The sequence below is a fragment of the Onychostruthus taczanowskii genome, unplaced genomic scaffold, assembly GCF_017590055.1.
Source record: "Onychostruthus taczanowskii isolate IOZ18803 unplaced genomic scaffold, ASM1759005v1 scaffold30, whole genome shotgun sequence".
NCBI lineage: Eukaryota > Metazoa > Chordata > Aves > Passeriformes > Passeridae > Onychostruthus > Onychostruthus taczanowskii.
Window position 1 is genome coordinate 7,944,162 of NW_024500350.1, and position 18,390 is coordinate 7,962,551.

Here is an 18,390-nt window from a genome sequence, read left to right on the forward strand (position 1 = left end):
GCTCCCTGGCCTTTGCATCATTATTTTCTTTGGTGTGAATAAACTGGTGCTTTCCATGTCACATTTCTTCTCTTGTCACAGCAGGGTCGAGCAGAGGGTGGGAAAGTCACGTCCCTCCTGCTCCTTCTGTCCTTTCCATGACCCAGGACACTCAAAGCCAGTGCCTGAGCACAGCCAAGCACCCAGGGCAGCACAGGGTGTCCAGGCCATGGAGCAGGGCACAGCAAGGTGGCTGGTGGCAGCAGGGGGCCCCTGTCCCCTCAGGGCCATTTGCACAGGAGAGCCCTGTGTCCCCACAGGAGCAGCCCTGGGCTGGGTTATCAGTGCTGGGTAAACACAGCCCTGCTGGTAGAACCGGCAGCCACCCCAACTCCTCACCCCACTTAATTAATCATTAACGAGCTGCCAGCAGCACTGTCACAGCGATGGGGACATCACACAGGTTGCTCTATGTGGGCTGAGGGCGAGCCCCTGGCAGGACCCTTCCCCAGGCTCTGTCCAGGGGCCATTACCCACCTGTGGGTGAGCAATGCCAGGACAGGGTTCAGGGGCCATTACCCCCCCAAACCCATGCTAAGCAGGGACCCAAATCCCACAGGGAAATGTATCCGTGCCTGCATGGGTTCTCTCCTTCCCAGGAGTTCCATTAGAAGGAGCTGGGCTAGGGAGCAGCATCACCCCAAAGATGCCACACACGTCCCACACTCATTTTCTGCTTTATTAGGAAAGGGGTGGGGGTACCTGGACAGGAATGGGGCAGCTGCCACTGCCAGTGGGGACGGTGCCCCCCACCCCTCCTCCACCGGGGGAGGCTGATGGGCCCCTCACCCCCAGACTGGGCAGCTCTGCTCCTGAGCTGGACCCAGCTGCCCACACAGAGGGACCCCGGGGCTGCCCCACGGGAAGGATGTGCTGTCCCTGTCCCCATCCCCACACCCGCTGGGGTCTGTGATGTGCCCGTGGGCTGCACATTTCACCTCCTGCACCCCCTACATGGGTCTGGGGTACTCCCAGCATCCTCCATCCCCAGGGACAGCGATGGGGACAGGACGTGGTAGGGGATCGCTCAGGGAGGGGTGGGCAGTGCAGAGCTCAGTCCTGGAGCCCCCCAGCGAGGGGACCCCCATCTACCTACGGGACCAAGCGTTCCCCCCATGGTGCTGGCACCAGCATGGCAGGAACAAACTGCGCCTCGTTACTTCTTCACCTTGATGAGGGAGTGGTAGACAGGCTTGATGATGATGTGCAGGTGCAGAGAGTTGTCGATGAGGTACTCGGAGGTGCGTTTCTGCAGGTCGGCGTGCACTAGAAAGTCGGCTGCCTCATCCGAGCTCTGGTGGAAGCTGTAGGCGTGTTTGACCAGCACGCGGCCCTGCTGCCGCACGCCCACCAGCACGGTCTTCTGGAAGCTGACGCCGGCAAAGTCGGGGCTGCTCATGGCCGGGGTGATGACGAGGCGCGGGCGCCCGTCCTCGATGCGCACGGGCTGGATGGCGCCCGCCACCGCGTCCGAGTACACGGGGCGCAGGCTGACGGGCAGCCAGCGCGGCGAGAACAGCACGTTCCAGGTCACCCTCTTGCCGGCGTCGTGGCTGCTGGGCCCCAGCTGGGTCTGGAAGCTGGTGCTGCGGTCGTCCCGCGCCGGGTTGGTGATGACCCACTGGGAGCCCCAGCTGGGCGCGAGGTAGTTGCGGGGCAGGAACATGCTGCAGTTGACGTCAAAGTACTTGGCGAAGTGGAGCGGGGAGGCAGCGTGGAACTGGAAAGCCTGGAAGAGCAGGTCCTGCACCGCGGCGCGGTGCCGCGCCAGCACCGCCGACTGCGCCTGCAGCCGGAACAGCTGGCTGGGCGCGATCATGGGGTAGCGGATGGCGCGCAGCACCCGCTCGGCCACGGGCGCCTCGGGCTGCCGGCGGCTCAGCCAGCCCTCCACGGCGGTGTAGAGCTCCAGCTCGCTGTGCAGCACCAGGTCGGAGCGCTCCAGCAGCAGCAGCAGCAGCTCCACGCTCACCGAGCCCCACTCGGCACTGCCCAGCACCGCGGACAGGTTCCAGGCCAGGAACTGGAGGCAGCTCTCCTGCAGCGCCGCGTCCCCGACGCGCACGGCGTAGTGGTACCAGCCCACAACGTGGCCCTGGCTCGACTCGCTGGCCAGGTGGGTCCTCATGTATTCAGCCACTCCACGCTGCAGCCCCCAGACCCGGTATTTGCTGGCCAGCTGGTGCATGGGGATGGCCTGGTGCAGCAGGATGGAGACCCCCCCACAGTACAGGTACCTGGGGCAGAGCAGGGGGTGGTGTCGTTGGGGACCAAGGGAGAACATTGGAACCCGGCCCAGGGGAACAGCCTCTGCCCTGGGCTGCTTTCCTCTGAGTATTCCCACCCCACGGGGTCCCCAGGGAAGCACCTCCTCTCCTTGGATACTTCGCTCCCATTCCACATGATCTCCACAGTCCCCAGGGGAGCATCCTCCAGCCCTGGCTGCATCCCATGAAGTACAGCATCCACTTTCTTTGGCTGCATCCCTCCAGGTACACCCATCCCACAGGATCTCCATGGTCACCAGGGGAGAATCCTTCTTGGGCTGCATCCCTTCCAAAATGCACATCCCACGAGGTCCCTGTGGCTCCCAAGGGAGCATCCTCCTTCCTTCATTGCATCCCTCTGGGCATCCCCATCCCGTGGAGTTCCCCGTGGAGTTCCCAGGAGAGCTGCACCCTCCTGTCCTCCCCACCCCACGGGGTCCCCACGCACCTGATGAACTTCTCGAAGAGCGCGGCGGTCTCGGGCGGCTCGTACAGGGTCACGGCGCTCTGGTTGCGCAGGAGGCTCTCAAAGACCTCGCTCTGCAGGCTCAGCAGCAGCTGGTGCGTGTGGAACACCTTGGGCTCGTCGGAGGCGGCCGAGCGGACCCGCAGCACCGAGTCGCTGCCGTTGCCGTTCTGCAGCAGCTCCTGCAGCCGCTGCAGCAGCGTCAGCGAGTGGTTGATGGTGGCCGCCGTGGAGTCCCCGCTAAAGTCGGCTTTTTGGGCTGCAGGGAGATGGGATCGTCCCAGAGCTGCACCCCAGTGCCAGGCACTGAGGTGGGGTGGGGTTACTGGGGGGCTGTGCACCTCCTGCCTCCGCTCCCCCGGTGCCAAAGGGCTGCTGGCGCCAAGGGAGTGTGGGGGAACAAAGGACATGGGGACATTTATGTCCCTGAGAGCCAAAAAACTGCCTTTCTGCAGCAGAAGGGCTGAGACCACCATGTCCCAGGCTGGGGTGTGCTGGGAAATGGCCGGGTGCCGGCAGCACTGGCTCTCAGCCCGGCCTGCCTGTCCTGATCCCGTCCCCGCTGTGGGCAGAGGGAGCCCCGGGCATTGCCCTGATCCCTCACATGCCAGATGGATACGTGGGGGGACAGAGAGCCCCTGGGTGCGGGGAGCCAGGCAGCTCTGCCCCACAGCCAGGAATGGGGTCCCGAGCAGCCTGGGGACTCCAGCTGCCCTGGTGTCACTTCAGGTCCTTGCTGGGATCCCAAAAGGGACTGGAGAGGGATCTGGGAATGTGGAACAGGGGTCTCCATGCTCCTGTGGGCACTGGGATCCTTCCTTCCACTCCTCTTCTCCCTCCTGACACCACTCCCACCCGCTCCTCAGAGCATCCTTCCCCCAGGAGGAATTTGGCCCCGTCTGTCTCAAATCCATCTTCCTTCTCAAATCCCGTCTTGCCGACGGATTACCCTTCCCAGGCCGGCTTAAGGCCGGGGGGTGAGGAAGGGGAGCGGGGATGAGGAAGGGGAGCAGGCGCCCTGCACCCCGCGGTGCTGGACTTGTCTGCCCGGCACGGAGCCCTTCCCCGGGCACCCACCAGCCAACACAACCCGGCTCCGAGAGCGCAGCACATCCCGCAGCCGCTTCCATCCCCTCGGGGCACCCCGACGGCGGCCGGAGAGCCGCGCTCAGCTCTCCATCAGCCGCCGAGCCGCACCCCGGCACCCGGCGAGGGCAGCGCTACCCAGGGCTCGGGGGGACCCTCCGCGCTTCCCCCCGCCACGGCCACCCTTACCGGCTTGCACGGTGAAGAGGAGGAGGAGGAAGGCGGCGGCACAGCCCCAGCGGCGGGTGGCCACGGGCCGGGTGCCCGTCAGCCTGGCCATGGCGTCGCAGGCGCATCTGCCGGGTGCGGCGCACGCTGCGCGCCCGGGGCTTATGTAGGCCACGCGCCCTCCCGGCCCGAGCGCCCGCGCCGCCGCATCGATTGGTGGAAACTGGGACCCGTGGTTGCCACGGGAACGGCTTCCAGCCTCCCCGCATCCCACCGTGACCCCCAGCCCCAGCCCCGCACCCCGGGGTGCTGCGGCGCGGGGACTTCGCCGTGTGGCACCTGCTGCTGGCACCGCCGCGCCGGAGCCCCCGCGTGGCCGCGGCCCTTTGTGCCGGGGTCTTTGCATTCAGGGCACAGCTCGGTGGCCTCCCGCTCCCCCCGGCTCATGGGTATTCATGCCGGCAGCAGCCCATCACCATGGCATCCGCGCTGCCGGCAGGAACTGCCTGCCCTTTTCCCAGCCTTTGCAGCCAAGAGGCCGCCCGTGCGCCCTGTGCGGCCTCCCTGGCACCCCGCCCGCCCCGACACCTCTTGGGGGGCTTCACCACGGGGCTGGGGCCCCCCAAAGCCCCAGCGCCACAGGTGCAGGCTGGGGCGGCGCTGGGTGAGCAGGGTACGGGCAGCGGGTGTCAGCCAAGCCGTGCCGACGCCGCTTGGGCTGTGGCCCCGGTGGCACCGTGGGGTGGGGACCCAGGAGCAGGACCCCGGGGGGGGACACATCCCACAGAGGAGGAGCACAGCCCGCAAGGGCACAGCAGCCTCTTACCCACTGCCGAGGAGCCCCATCCCCTGCACAGCGGTTTGTACACGGCCCGGGGGGGGGACACATCCCACAGAGGAGGAGCACAGCCCGCAAGGCACAGCAGCCTCTTACCACTGCCGAGGAGCCCCGTCCCCTGCACAGCGGTTTGTACACGAGCTTAGACACAGCTCCCAGATGTTGAGTGTGGGCAGATGTTGCTGCAGCTGCCGAGGGGGTGGGATCACCATCTGTCCCTAACCCTTGGGCGTGGAGACTCAGGACAAGACACCGATCACCCCACGCCACGCTGCTGGGGCTCCCTGGCCCCTTGCAGGGACGGGCAGGTGGGCCATGCTGGAGCCCTGTGTCCCTGCTGGGCAGGGGACCCCCAAAACCGCGGTGCCAGCAGAGCGCCCGGGCCGGGCCGCTGTCCTTGCACGGTGGGGGCGCGGGGGACAGGACCCCCGCCACGGCACAGCCGGCTCACGGCACAGTGCGTTCTCCGACGCCTCATTTCACCACCGCCTGATAAACAACAGCCCTTGCGAGCGTGTGCCCGGCGTGCCGCCGGCACCGTGCCAGCCCGGGCGGCAGCCACAGCCCCGGGACCCCCGTGCTGCTCATGGGCTGCTCACGGGGGTGAGGTGACCATGGGGGGACAGAAGGGACCGTGGGGCTGGTTCTGGAAGCCGCCAGGGGACAGGGTGAGGTGAGGAGCAGCTGCGCTGGCCCGGAGGTTGCGGCTGAGGGCTGGCTCAACATAGCGACTTGTGCCAGGCAGCAGTGCCAGGGCATCGCCCCGCGGGCTGGGGGGCACTGGAGAGACGGAGCTGGACCCAGGGACCGGCAGGGGACAGCAGGTCCCTCCCTGTGCTGCTGGGGGAAATGAGGCGCGGGCGCGGTGTCCTGGCAGTGGAGCAGCCAGGGCAGAGCCCAGCAGGGACACGCAGGCAGCGCACACGGATTCACGCTCTTGTGCACAGCCACACGTCACACCCTGCGCACACCCGCTCCTCTGGGTCCCCAGAGGTGGCCGCCAAGCCAGCTGCCCCCGGACCACCATCCCTACCGCTCTGGGGCGGGGACGAGCTGTGTCCCTGTCACCCGGAGCTGCCCCGGTGATCCCTTCCCCGGCCTCCGCGGAGCCAAGAGCCGGTGACGCCCCCGTGCCCAACCAGCCCAGCCCGCGGCTCTGCCCGTGGCTCTGCCCACGGCGCTCTCCCTCCGCCCATGTCCCGCGCCCCGGGAGGCTGTGCCATGCTGCGGGTGCCCGCGGGGACGGGGACACTGCCAGGGACACGGACACCAGCGGCACACGGACACTGAAGGGGACAGGGACAGCGGTATGTCCGTGGGAAACACCGAGCCCAGGGAAGGTGGCACTGCACGCCCGGCGGGTGGCATTGGGGCCACCCAGGTGAGGGTCCTTGTCCCGCAGGATTTGGGGAGCGGGAGCAAGGGCAGGGGGAGCAAAGGGGGGCCCAGAGCGAACCCGCCCCCAGCAGCACAAAGGGGATCGGGCTGGGAAAGGGTTAAGGCGCTGGCGGCGCAGCTGCAGCCGATCGATGCCTCAGCTCCGCGGGGGACGTGGATGGACGGGACCTCCTGCTGATGAACCGGAGCTAATTTGCAGTTAATTGGCACCCCTCTGCTCCCCCATCCACCCCTTCTTCTCCCTCGGGATGCGCTCAGGATCTTGCTTGGGTCCCAGGGTCGGGCAGGTGGGACCCCCGGGATCCCACACACAACTCGGGCACTTCTGGGAGAGCAGATCCATCACGGGGGGTCCCCAAAGGGACGAGAGACCTGGCCCCCCCTCCAACCCCGGCCCCGAAGCCATCGAGTGTCTGCGACAAGGGGAATTTGGGGTGTCCCTGGGGCCAGGGTCAGACTGGGAGGAGCGTGGTGCCCCGTTCGCCCTCCCTGAGCTCAGGACTCCTCTTTGCACCCCACACCCAAGACACCCCCCTCCCAAAGAGCACCCCACAACCCCGGGCCCCCCGCACCCCAGAACCCCAGATCCCAGGACCCCCGGCACCCCAGGACCCCCTGCACCCCCAATCCCCTATCCCAGGATCTCCCATCATCCCTGCGCTGGGACCAGGGGTGGCGGTCCCCATGGGATGCAAATTTGGGGGGGGATTCTGACCAATCAGAACGCAGCGCTCAGCTCTGGCCTCACCATTCCCGGGGAACCCCTCTTCGATTGGCTGGGGTCTGTCTCCTCTGAGCCAATAGGAGCGCAGAACTCGGGAGGGGGTGGAGCCGCTCTGGTTTATGAATGGGCGAGGGCAGCGCGGGCACGATCCGGGCGTGGGGAGTGGGCAGAGGGACGGGGCAGGGATAGAGCACAGATAGGGCAGGGATGGGGCGCAGATAAGGATGCGGATCCGGATCAGGATCCGGATGCGGGCAGGGCCGCGGGCAGGGCCGCTGCCTCAGCCTGAGGAGCTGAAAAAGGACCCAGCTGGCAGCCTGGAGATGGCCACCCCACATTTGGCACCACTAGGACCACCCCCATCGGCACTTCTGGGTCCTCTCTGCCACCACTGGGAGCCGCCTGGTGGCACCCAGCCCGGGCTGAGGGCCAGAGACTCCCTCTGCTGGCAGCTGCCCAAGAACATGATGTTTTAATCCGTTTTTCTACAAAAACGGGGCTGATGGATAAAGAAGGAGCGGCTCTAGCAGCGGGAGCTCTGCTGGCACATGGCACAGGGGGCTTGAGGTGCATCGTCTCCCATGGGTGCAGCAGATCCAGGTCTGTCCGCGGTGGCACGTTTGGGAGCTGCCGTCTATCCATGGATGCTACAGGAAAAGGGAGCTGCGATCCAGCCACAGCGGGGACCCCCAGGCGATGGCCCCTGTCCCCAGGCCCCCTGTGCCATGTCACGGCTGACCTCCCCACCAGGTGCCATCAGGACTCTGATGCCCCCGGTGCTCCTGTGTCTCCTCACAGCCGCTCCATGGTGGAAGATGTCACTGCCAGTGCCCAACAGCACGGCGGCGTCATGGGCAGAGCTGGAGCGGTCACCCTGTCTTGTCGGCATCGTGCCCATCGTGTACTACAGCGTCCTGCTGGGGCTGGGGCTGCCAGGTGAGGGGGCTGGGGGGCTGGAAAGAAAACCCCTCAGGATGGAGGGATTTTACCTGATCTCCCCCAACCTCAGAGCTGGCCCCAGTGCCTGGCTGTGCTGCCCGGCCCAGGGCAGGTGCCACCACCACAGGGACAGATGGTATTTGCATTGCTTGGGCTGGCACACAGAAGAGATTAATCAGCCCAGCAAATCCCCAGGGCACCGGGATATTTATAGCTCCCCTCGGCTGCAGCCTGGACAGCTCCAGGGTCTGGGTGCTGGGGGAGGGCTGTGAGCTCCCACCTCTCACCTCCACCCACGGCTCCCCTCCCTGCAGTGAACATCCTGACTGCCGTGGCCCTGTCCCGCCTGGCCACCAGGACCAAGAAGTCGTCATACTGGTACCTGCTAGCCCTTACCACCTCCGACATCCTCACCCAGGTCTTCATCATCTTCGTGGGCTTCATCCTGCAGACGGCCATCCTGGCACGGGCAGTGCCCAGCGCCTTCATCCACACCGTCAACGTGCTGGAGTTCACGGCCAACCACGCATCCACCTGGGTCACCGTGCTGCTGACCGTGGACCGCTACGTGGCCCTGTGCCACCCGCTGCGCTACCGCGCCGTGTCCTACCCGCGGCGCACCCGCAAGATCATCGCGGCCGTCTTCGCCGCGGCGCTGGCCACCGGCATCCCCTTCTACTGGTGGCTGGACATGTGGCGTGACGCCGACCCCCCCACGGCGCTGGACACGGCACTCAAGTGGCTGCACTGCGTCACCATCTACTTCCTGCCCTGCAGCATCTTCCTGGCCACCAACTCCGTCATCATCCGCAAGCTGAAGCGGCGCAGGCGCGCTGGGGGCGGCAAGACCACGGCCCTGCTGCTGGCCGTCACCACCGTCTTCGTGGTGCTCTGGGCTCCCCGGACCGTCGTCACCATGTGCCACCTCTACGTGGCCTCGGTCAGGAGGGACTGGCGCGTGCACCTGGCCCTGGACGTCGCCAACATGGTGGCCATGCTCAACACCTCCCTCAACTTCTTCCTCTACTGCTTCGTCAGCCAGACCTTCCGCCGCACGGTGGGCGAGGTGCTGCGGGGTCACCCCCGGGCAGCCCCCCGCGGTGGCAGAGGGCACTTCCCACCCCCGGCCCTGAAACCGCTGAAGCTGCTGGGCAGCACCGCGCTCTGAGCTGGGGCAGTGCCCGGCTGGCAGCGCTGGTGCTCACCCAGCCCCACGCATTGCACCGGGACCAGGAAGACCCCCACCCTCCACAGAGCCGGGGTCACTGCTGGTGGGGCAGGCAGGAGGAGGTGGTCGTGTCCAGACACTCATTTGGGGATATCAGGGTGCCTGCCTGGCAGCAGCACCCCAGGGTGGGTGCGCAGCTCAGCCCTGCCCATGCTCAGCCCCTGGCGCAACACTGGAACTCACCCAGGGAACTCATCCGGGACACACTCCAGCCCAGTGGCACGGAGGGTCCTGGGGACCCCACCCCTCACCACAGTCCCTGCCCGTGGTGAGGGGTGGAGAGCACGAGTGATCTCCTGCGAGCCCTGACAAGGACGTGGTGCCCGCTGGGTGCCACTCCATAAACTGCTGTGCTGAGACCAAACTCTGCCTGGGTCCGGCTCCCTGTGGGCAGCTGGAACAGAGGCTCCCTACTCCAGCCTCTCTGGCACAGGGTCCCTCTGCCCTGCCCACCCCCGTGCCCCTGCCCCTCTGCCCGGGGCAGCTGGGGGGAGCACCCACAGGGTCTGCTGTCCTCCGTGGTGGGGTCTGGACACATGGTAAGATCACAGATCCCGACCCTCACCCATTAATCCCCCTGGCAGCAGCCAGGCTGCAGCCCCCGGGCAATGCCCCCCTGCATCGAGTGCACCCAGTGCTGCCCTCCCAGTTACACCAGTGCCAAACTGGTGTGACACTGGAGGAGCGGCCGTGCCGTGCCAGCCTGTCCCCAGCTGCCGGCAGAGGGCAGGGATGGGACACTGCGGAGCTGGCACTGACGGGGCAGGGAGCTGGCACCCCCAGCTCCCCAAACCAGCCCTGCCGCCACCCTAATTCCCCTTAAGGTCCTTAACGTAATCCCCCAAAACCGTCCAGCCTTTCCGCTCGGATTCCCGAGAGGGGCAGGACAGACCCAGGGGGTGCCCGGGGGGGATCAGGACCTCAGCTGGCTCCTGGCAGGGCACAGAGACACCCCCAACGCCCCCAGACCCCCTGCCCACCCCGAGCCCTGCTGTACCCGCACTGGGGTGGGATGGGGCGCAGCCTTTGCCCCCAGGGTGTGGGGCTGGCCCCCCCACGGAGCCCTGCCCCGGGTCATTCTCCGGCGTGGACAAACCCCTCCGGGGATGTCACCTCATCCCAAGCCGGATCCCTACCGGGGGACAGGGTTAAAGCCCGACCCGGTGGCGCGGGGGGTACCTGGGAGGTTCTCGCTCCATTAATTCTGGCACGTGAGGAGAGCAGAACAGGGAAAGGATTAGTTATTAACCCGACCGCGGGCAGGGGCTGAGGGGCCGCGGGGCGGAGGGCTCGGCTGCCTCGGGAACCCTCGGCGGGAGCTCCGGGATTGCCACCGGCCCCCCCGATTGCCACCGCCCCCCCCGTGCCAGCCGGTGCGTGTTTACTTGGCAAAGGAGGTGGAAATGTGCTGACGGCGTCCGCCGGAGCGAGGGGCTCCGCTGGGAACGGCTCCGAGCCCCGGCCGGAGCGGCGGGAGGCTCTGGGAGGGCAGCAGGGACCCCCGGCTCCAGGCACGGCTCTCGCCTTCCCGAGGGGAGCCGCCGGGAGACGGGGCTCCGCCAGCCGTGCCACCGTGCCCGCCGTGCCAGCCGCCCGTCCCTGCGGCTCCCGAGGAAAGGTAAGCCTGGAAAAAATGCGTGCTGATGTTTTCGGGTAGAGCCTGGCCGGGGTCCAGGTGCCGGTGCTGAGCGACATCGCAGCCCCCCAGCGTGGCCTCAGCGCTGGAAGGAGCAGTTCTGCCCAGTTGCACCGCTGGCATCGCGGCTCCCAGCCCACCCAGAGCAGCGGCGGCAGGGATCGGGCTCTGCCCGTGCCGGGAGGTCAGGGCCAGGGACCCCGAGAGGAAACCGAGGGTGGCATCACCCCCCGGTGACCCCACAGCCTGTTGGGGTCTTTCTGTAGGACCTACAAAAGCGCCGGGAGCAGGCAATGGGGGCTGGAAACTGGGACAGGGTCCCGATGGGAAGGGGGAGCGGAAAACGCCCACGAGGGGTGGAACACGAGGGTCTCCGTGGGGAGGGGGCCGGAATCACCCGCCGTGGGGGGATGGGGAGGTTCCCATGGGAAGGGGATGAGGAAATCACCCGCCAAGGACAGGACACGAAAGCAAAGGCTGTGCGACCGCGGGGAGCCCCGGCGGGACGGGAGCTGCCGGTGGCCCCACGGGGGGTCACGGGGGTCTCGTGCTGAGTCAGCAGCCGGGAAAGCCTCCGGCGGAAGGAAGCAGCCGGTGGAGAGGCCGGGCTGCGGTGTGGGGGCGGCAGGACAAGCGGCCTCCGCTCCCGGCAGCGCTTATCCAAAGCTGAGCCTTTCCCGGAGAGCGAGGGCTGACCAATCCTGGGGCCAAATCCCCGGGGAAACTGAGGCACGAGGGTTGCTGCAGAGCCCCTCGCCTGCCCTGCTCTGCCCCGTGCGAGGGCAGGGATGATCCAATCCCAAACACCATTCCGGAGCCGAAGGATCCTTAGGAAGAGGGCGGGAAGGTGGCGGTGCCGCAGCTCTGAGCCCGGACACACCGTCCTGTGCCCGGGGGCTCCGGCGGGCGCCGGTCCTTGTGCCACGGGTGCCGCCGGTTCCGGTGGGAGCCGGTCCTGCCGCTGGAGGCTCTGCTGCCCTTTATCCCCGGATTGTTTTCATCCCGGCCTGGATCAGGGCAGGCCCCGCCGGAGGCACACTGAACTTTCCTCTGCATCCTTCACCCTCTTGCTTCACCCTCCCGAAATAGCAGCTCCTGCCTGGAAACCTCTCCCAGGGCTGGCGGGGCCCCGGGGTGCCCCAAATCTCCCAGGGCTTTTCCCCATCCCCAGGGATGAATGGGGTGATTGTGGGGTGCCCATCCCAACTAGAGGGTCGCGGCCACCCCCGTCGGGACAGGGACCACCAAACGCTGCCAGTGCCCCGGGCTGGGGCTGCCCTGGTCCCCGGCCCTCTGCTGAAAGGGGTTTCTGGGGTTTTCTGGGTCCTGCTGCCCTGCCAAGGGCTCCGGCTTTACCCATCAGCTGACATTCCTCCGGGAGGCCCCTCCAGGCCGGAGAATCCTTACAGGGCGGGGCCGCCCGTGGAGCGCCACTCCCGGCTGCCATCCCCGAGCCCACCGGAGCTGGGAGGTCCCGGCTGGGTGACACAGACCCCGCTGCTCCGTCCCTTGTCCCCTGAGGGTCCTTTCTGCTGTGCAGCGCTCAGCAGGGCCAGGCTGAGACCCCCAGACCCATCACACCCATGGCCGGGTGGGCTCAGCCCTGCTTCACCCCCAGCCCAGGCTCTGCCCCACTCAGCCCCGTCCGGGCCCCGGGGCAGCCCACCCCCCTCCGTCCCTTGTCCCCTGAGAGTCGTTCCCGAGGAGCAGCGCTCGGCAGAGCCAGGCTGAGCCCCCCAGGCTGGTCGCACCGATGGCTGAGCCCCCCAGACTCATCACACCGATGACCAGGTGGGCTCCTCCCCGTCCCGTCCCCCCAGTGTGAACTGTTCCCGCCGCAGCCCCCTCCGTGCCCCGCTGCGGGACCGCGGTGTCCCCGCCCGGTGCGGCGGGGCAGGTCCCGGCCGGCCCCAATCGCGCTCCCGGGGCCGAGCCGCACCTCGGGGAGGGGCCGGGCCGGGCCGGGCAGGCGCACGGTGCGGCGGCACCGGGGCTGGCTCGGCTCGGCACGGGGGGAGCGGAGCGCCGGGCACCGGGGGCTGCGGCCGGTGAGCGGGGCGGGGTGGGCGGCGAGCCCGGCGGGACTGGGGGGCACCGGCAGCGCCGACGGGAAGAGACCGGGACCGGGACCGAGAGCCGTCCGCCCCCGCAGCTCCTCCGGCCGGAGATTTGGGGGCGGCTCCGGCGGAGTTTCGGGGCCAGGACCTGGCGGGAGCACCGGGAAACACCGGGACGGTGCGGGAGGACCGGGCGGGGGGGGACCGGCGGAGGGGCAGGGGAAGCGGGACGGGAGTGCGGCGGCACCGGGCCGGGGGAGAGGGGGAAGCCAACGGGAGATGCGAGGGACCAGGCGGGGTTGCAGCAGGAGCAGAACTGGGGACGCGGGTGCAGCCGCCGGGGGCGCGGGGGAAACCGGGCGGAGGGTGCGGGGGTACCGGGCTGGGGGACGCGGTGGGAACCGGAGGCGGCGGAGCTCCTGGAACCCGCGGGCACAGGGACTCCGTCCCGGCGTGGTGTTGGGGGTCCCTGTCCCCGTCCCGGGCCTGGGGGTGCCCGGTTCGGGATACCCCTCGGGGGACCGGGGGTCCCGGCCCCGGCATGTCCTTGCTGGGGTCTCCTCCCGGTTTCCTCCCCCAGAAGTGAAGCTGCGGCTTCCTCGCTGCCTCCTCTTCCCCGCGCCCACCATGAGGTGGCAGGAATGGGGTGGCAACGGTGGGGACAGGGACTGGGACCCCGTGTCGTGCCGTGCCGTGCCGTGCCGTGCCGTGCCGTGCCGTGCCAGGCTGCGGCTGCCTACGTGCCAGCGGGCTGGACATGCGACCTGCACTGGGCCGGTGCCCAAAGCCAGAGGGAAGTGGGACAGAAGTGGAAAGAGGAACGTGGTGCACGCAGGGACAAGGCAAGGGGACAGCGCTGTCCCCCAGTATCTCCTCTGCCATCTGGTGTGGGCCTGCATTTGGGGTTCCTGGGAAGCATCAGGCACGGTGCTGCTCCTGACACTGGAGGAAGGGATCAGGAGAATTCCCAGAGAATTCCCATGCTGGGAGGGATCATATGGGGCACAGGGGGGCTGAGTGCCTCCTCAGCTGCCACCAGCCTCCAGCCAAGGAGCCAGTGCGACTGCCTGGTCCCATCTGGAGCTCCGTGGCCGTGTTGGCTGAGCTCAGCTGTGCCAGCAGGGCAGAGCTCCCCAGGACCCCACTGCTCACCATGGGGTGATGCCCAGTGGGGACCATGGGCTGGGATGCTCTGAGCTGGGAGCTGATCCCCGTCCCCAGCCACTGTGCCCTGACCCTGCTGTGTCCTGCAGGGTCCCTGGATGCCACGGTGCAGGATGGGCACCACGGCCGTGCTGCTGGCCCTGCTCCCCACAGCCTCTGCACAGCCCACGCCGCCCCCAGGCTGTGGCCATGACCTTTCCTCCCTCTACTACAACCTCTGTGACCTCTCGGCGGGCTGGGGCATCGGGGTGGAAGCAGTGGCCAGCCTCGGCGTGGTGACCACCTTTGTGCTCACCATTGTCCTGGTGGCCAGCCTGCCCTTCGTGCAGGACCGCCGGAAGAAGAGCCTGGTGGCCACACAGGTCTTCTTCCTTCTGGGCACCTTCGGGCTCTTCTGCCTGACCTTCGACTTCATCGTGGGGCCGGATTTCTCCACCTGCACCTCCCGCCGCTTCCTCTTCGGCGTCCTCTTTGCCATCTGCTTCTCCTGCCTGCTGGCCCACGCCGTGGCCCTCAACTTCCTGGCGCGGCGCAACCGGGCCCCGCGGGGCTGGGTGACGCTGGCGGTGGCCCTGTCCCTCGCCTCGGTCGAGGCCATCATCAACACCGAGTGGCTCGTCATCACGGTGGCGCGGCGCGAGGGCGGCCCCGCGGACCCCTGCCAGCTGGCGGACGCTGACTTCGTCATGGCCCTCATCTACGTCATGGCCCTGCTGGCGGCCGCCTTCGGCGCGGCCTGGCCCACCCTGTGCGGCCGCTACGGCCGCTGGCGCAAGCACGGCGCCTTCATCCTGGCCACCACCGGCCTCTCTGTGGCCATCTGGCTGGCGTGGAGCGTCATGTACCTGTACGGGAACCAGCGTGCCGGCCACAAGCCCGGCTGGGATGACCCCACGCTGGCCATTGCGCTGGTCTGTAACGCCAGCGCCTTCCTGCTGCTCTACGCCATCCCCGAGGTGACGCACGTGACGCGGCGCAGCCCCGAGCAGGCCTTTGAGGACGACGGCTACCCCACACGGGGGGTGGGCTACGAGACCATCCTCAAGGAGCAGAAGTCGCAGAGCATGTTCGTGGAGAACAAGGCCTTCTCCATGGATGAGCCATCCTTTGGTAGGTGCCAGGGCTCGCCAGGGACCTCCTCACCCCATGGCAGTGTGGGCACCATCCTCCTGGGGACGCTGGGGATGTCCCCACCGGGGATGGCAGCGGTGGGTGGGTGACGAGACGTCTGGCAGTGACCTGCCCGACGCCTGCTGCTGTTGTGGCTCTGAGAACTGGCCGGGCTGGGTGTACCAGTTTGGGCTGAGCCCAGCAGCCACAGGGAGCTCCCTCCCCAGCGTGGGGTGCCCGCGGCTCCTGCCCCTCCGCCCCAGGCCCACGAGCCCCTGCAATAACACTGGGTGGTGACAGTCCCAGTGGGGATCATGGGCGGGCACACGAGGTGTCTGCTCCCCATGGGGGAGGGAGGGTCCCAGCCCGCGGCTCCTGCCCCTCCGCCCCAGGCCCACGAGCCCCTGCAATAACACTGGGTGGTGACAGTCCCAGTGGGGATCATGGGCGGGCACACCAGGTGTCTGCTCCCCATTGGGGAGGGAGGGTCCCCCTGAGCAGCACCTGCACCCGAGAGACCCTACAATAACAAGCCACAGCTAGGCAGCAGCGATGCCACCCCTGGGGACAGGAGTGTCCCGCGGGAATGGCACGCAGCTGCTCAGTCAGCTCGTTAAACCTGCTAACGAGGTACAGGGAGCCCCAGTGGGCTGGCACTGGCTCCATGGTGACTGTCCCCGTGTCTCGGCAGCCAAGAAGCCGGTGTCCCCATACAGTGGCTACAACGGGCAGCTGCTGACCAGCGTCTACCAGCCCACCGAGATGGCTCTGATGCACAAGGGGATGGTGAGTGTGACACCAGGGTGTGGGGGACAGGGTGTGGGTGGGGTGTTCCTGTGACCCCTGCGTCCCAATGGCTCCTCTAACGGGGTCGGGACCTTCCAAGCCTTCCACCCCCGGGGAACCCGTGGGGCTGGGGCGCTCCCGGTGCTGTGACCTCCCACCCCCCGTCTGTCCCTCAGAGCGAAGGTCCCTATGACGTGATCCTGCCCCGCGCCTCCACCAGCCCCATGCCCGGCAGCGCCAGCTCCACGCTCCGAGCCGAGGACGCCTTCGCGGCGCAGGCCCGGCACTCCAGCATCCCGAGGGACACCCGGAGCTGCCAGGTGGGTGAACGGTGGCTGCAGCGGGGGCAAAGTCCGGCCCTGCCGTGGTGACGGCGCTGCCCGGCACCCAGACCCCTCCCGGTGGGTCAGGGTACACGTCCGCGGTGCTGGTGCCACCGCGGTGCCACCCCGCTGTGCCCACAGGTGCAGTCCCCGTACAGCAGGAACCGGTGGTGAAGCCCCCGAGGCACAGCTCCCGCAGCGCCGGCACCGCCGCGGCCCCTCCGTCCCACTGCCAGGGCTCGCCGAGCCTCGTCCCTCCCTGACTGAGTGTGAATGCCACCCTGGCTGGCAGCCAGAGCTGCTTCCTGCCCCTGGGACGCCTGCACACGGTCCCAGAGCCAGCGCTCCCACCTGCCCGTCCCACCTGGCCACGGAGCCCCTCATCCCTGCCTCAAGGACTGGCTCCCGTGAGGACACCCCCGTCTGTCGCCTCTGCCCTCGTGATGCACAGACCTCCCACCTCCCCCAGGCCATGGACCCTCCAGAGCTGGGGAGCCCGTGGGACCCCACCCAGGGCACCCCCAGCACCGAGCCCCTGGCCCCGCACTGACCCCCCCAGCCCTGGGGACCCCGAGCTGAGCTGGCCCCATCGCACCGCAGGGCACAAGGGGACACCAAGCTGTCCCCAGCTCTGCCTCCTCTTGTGCCTCTGTTTCTCCGTTGCTGGGGGAGGGGGATCAGTGCCTTGCTGGGGCTGGGGACCGGCCCCCCACAGCTCTGGCCGCCTTCTCGGTGCCTTTCCCCGCCTCGGGGCTCCCCCTGCACGGAGTGGGGAGGGAGCTGGGCCCCTCGCCCTCCTTGCGGCTTTGTCAAGTTTCCTTTTCATTTTTTTCAGGTCGCCCCAATAAAGGTGGTTTTTCCTATGATGATGTCACAGGTGGCCTGTGATGGGGGTCCCAGGTGTTCCCCACCCCACGGGCTCAGCCCCATGCCCCCATCCAGGGGAGGGACAGGGAGCACGGGGGGGCTCCGGGCAGGCTCCTCGGCACCCCCATCCCCCAGCCGGGGCCGCTGGGCCGGGATCCCGTGGGCAGATGGGCTGCCGGGCAGGAGGTGGCACGGCACGGAGGACGTGCCAAGGTCGTGGTGGTTTTCCCGCTCGGATTGCCTTCCCCTCCAGAGCCATTCCTCCTCCTCCGGGCAGGAAGCCTGCGGCCAGCAGTGCCATGAATTATTCAGGGCTGGAGCGGCTCGGTGGGGGCAGCGGGTGACCGGGTCTCCTTGAGCCGGAGCCGGGATGGCGGCGCTGGGGTGGGCACGCGTGCCCTGCACGGTGTCCGCACAAGGGACACACAGCGCCAGGGTGGCACTCGCCACGTCCCGGCTGTGCCTTTAGCTGGCACAAACCCACGCTCCCGGCTCCGGGGACACGGCCGCGAGAGAGAGCCGGGTGTTGGCAGCGGGATGTGGCCGTGCCCCCCGGGCTGTGCTGCGTCAGCCGTGTTTACCTGTCACCTGTGTTTACCCGGTGCCGAGCGGCAGCGGGGACATTGCCCAGCAGCACCAGGCACTCGGTGTCACCAGGGCCACTGTCACCACAGCACACCCTCCCTCCTACCGCCCGCGGGCACCGCATGGCACAGCGCGTCACCCCCCAAAGGCACCTCCACCTTCCCGGGGACACAGCGGTGACACCTTGGGGAAGGCAAAGCCACCCGACAAACAAGGCGCTCAGGGGTGGCAGGGGACAGCGGAGGGGCCCCGCGGCCGTGCCCAGCCCCTCCGGAAGCGCGGGATCCCACCGGCCCCGCCAGCGCCGGCCGCAGCGCGGGGCGGCCCCGCTCCAACAGGGAACGCTTTGTGCCGGCGGGGCCGCGGAACAGCGGAGCCTTTGTCCGGCCAGGTGAGGCAGACACGGCTGCGCCGCGCCGGGAGCAGCCCCGGAGCCTCCCCGGAGCCGGGGGCTGCCCGGGGGTGGTCGCAGGGCAGGTGGCACCGGGGTGGCGCGGGCGCAGCGGTGGGGACGTGGCAGCACACCTGGCACCGGGGTCACCATGACCGGGGACAGGCAGGGACACGGACAGGGATGCCAAGGGCAGGGCTGTGTGTGGCTGCAGCCCTGGGGCTCAAGCGGGGTCACCAATAGTGACAATAAAGGCAAGTGGCACAGTCCATGTCCCCAGCACCGCCTCACTTTCCTCCCAGCGGGTGCTGAGTTGGC

The 18,390-nt window shown here is 68.3% G+C and overlaps 3 protein-coding genes across 5 annotated transcripts; 2 read left to right on the top strand and 1 right to left on the bottom strand.

Moving 5' to 3' along the window:
- Positions 1-762: 762 nt before the first annotated feature.
- On the bottom strand, positions 763-4,153 carry BTBD17 (BTB domain containing 17). The gene is made up of 3 exons (XM_041409424.1): positions 4,048-4,153; positions 2,755-3,031; positions 763-2,276 (listed from the first exon to the last, which is right to left on the bottom strand). Exons 1-3 carry the CDS (start codon positions 4,136-4,138, stop codon positions 1,196-1,198), a joined length of 1,449 nt encoding a protein of 482 aa, XP_041265358.1. The 5' UTR covers positions 4,139-4,153; the 3' UTR covers positions 763-1,195.
- Positions 4,154-7,210: 3,057 nt separating this feature from the next.
- GPR142 (G protein-coupled receptor 142) lies at positions 7,211-9,093 on the top strand. The gene is made up of 3 exons (XM_041409397.1): positions 7,211-7,361; positions 7,785-7,922; positions 8,240-9,093. The coding sequence occupies exons 1-3, from the start codon at positions 7,211-7,213 to the stop codon at positions 9,091-9,093; spliced, it is 1,143 nt and encodes a 380-aa protein (XP_041265331.1).
- Positions 9,094-10,453: 1,360 nt separating this feature from the next.
- On the top strand, positions 10,454-17,083 carry GPRC5C (G protein-coupled receptor class C group 5 member C). 3 transcript variants are annotated; one of them, XM_041409422.1, is made up of 5 exons: positions 10,454-10,771; positions 14,100-15,120; positions 15,812-15,906; positions 16,083-16,226; positions 16,371-17,083. In XM_041409422.1, the coding sequence occupies exons 2-5, from the start codon at positions 14,109-14,111 to the stop codon at positions 16,401-16,403; spliced, it is 1,284 nt and encodes a 427-aa protein (XP_041265356.1). In that variant the 5' UTR covers positions 10,454-10,771; positions 14,100-14,108; the 3' UTR covers positions 16,404-17,083. The 3 variants fall into 3 exon arrangements, with proteins under 3 accessions (XP_041265356.1, XP_041265355.1, XP_041265357.1); XM_041409421.1 differs by lacking the exon at positions 10,454-10,771 and adding an exon at positions 12,778-12,837; XM_041409423.1 differs by lacking the exon at positions 10,454-10,771 and adding an exon at positions 12,850-13,024.
- Positions 17,084-18,390: the final 1,307 nt, after the last annotated feature.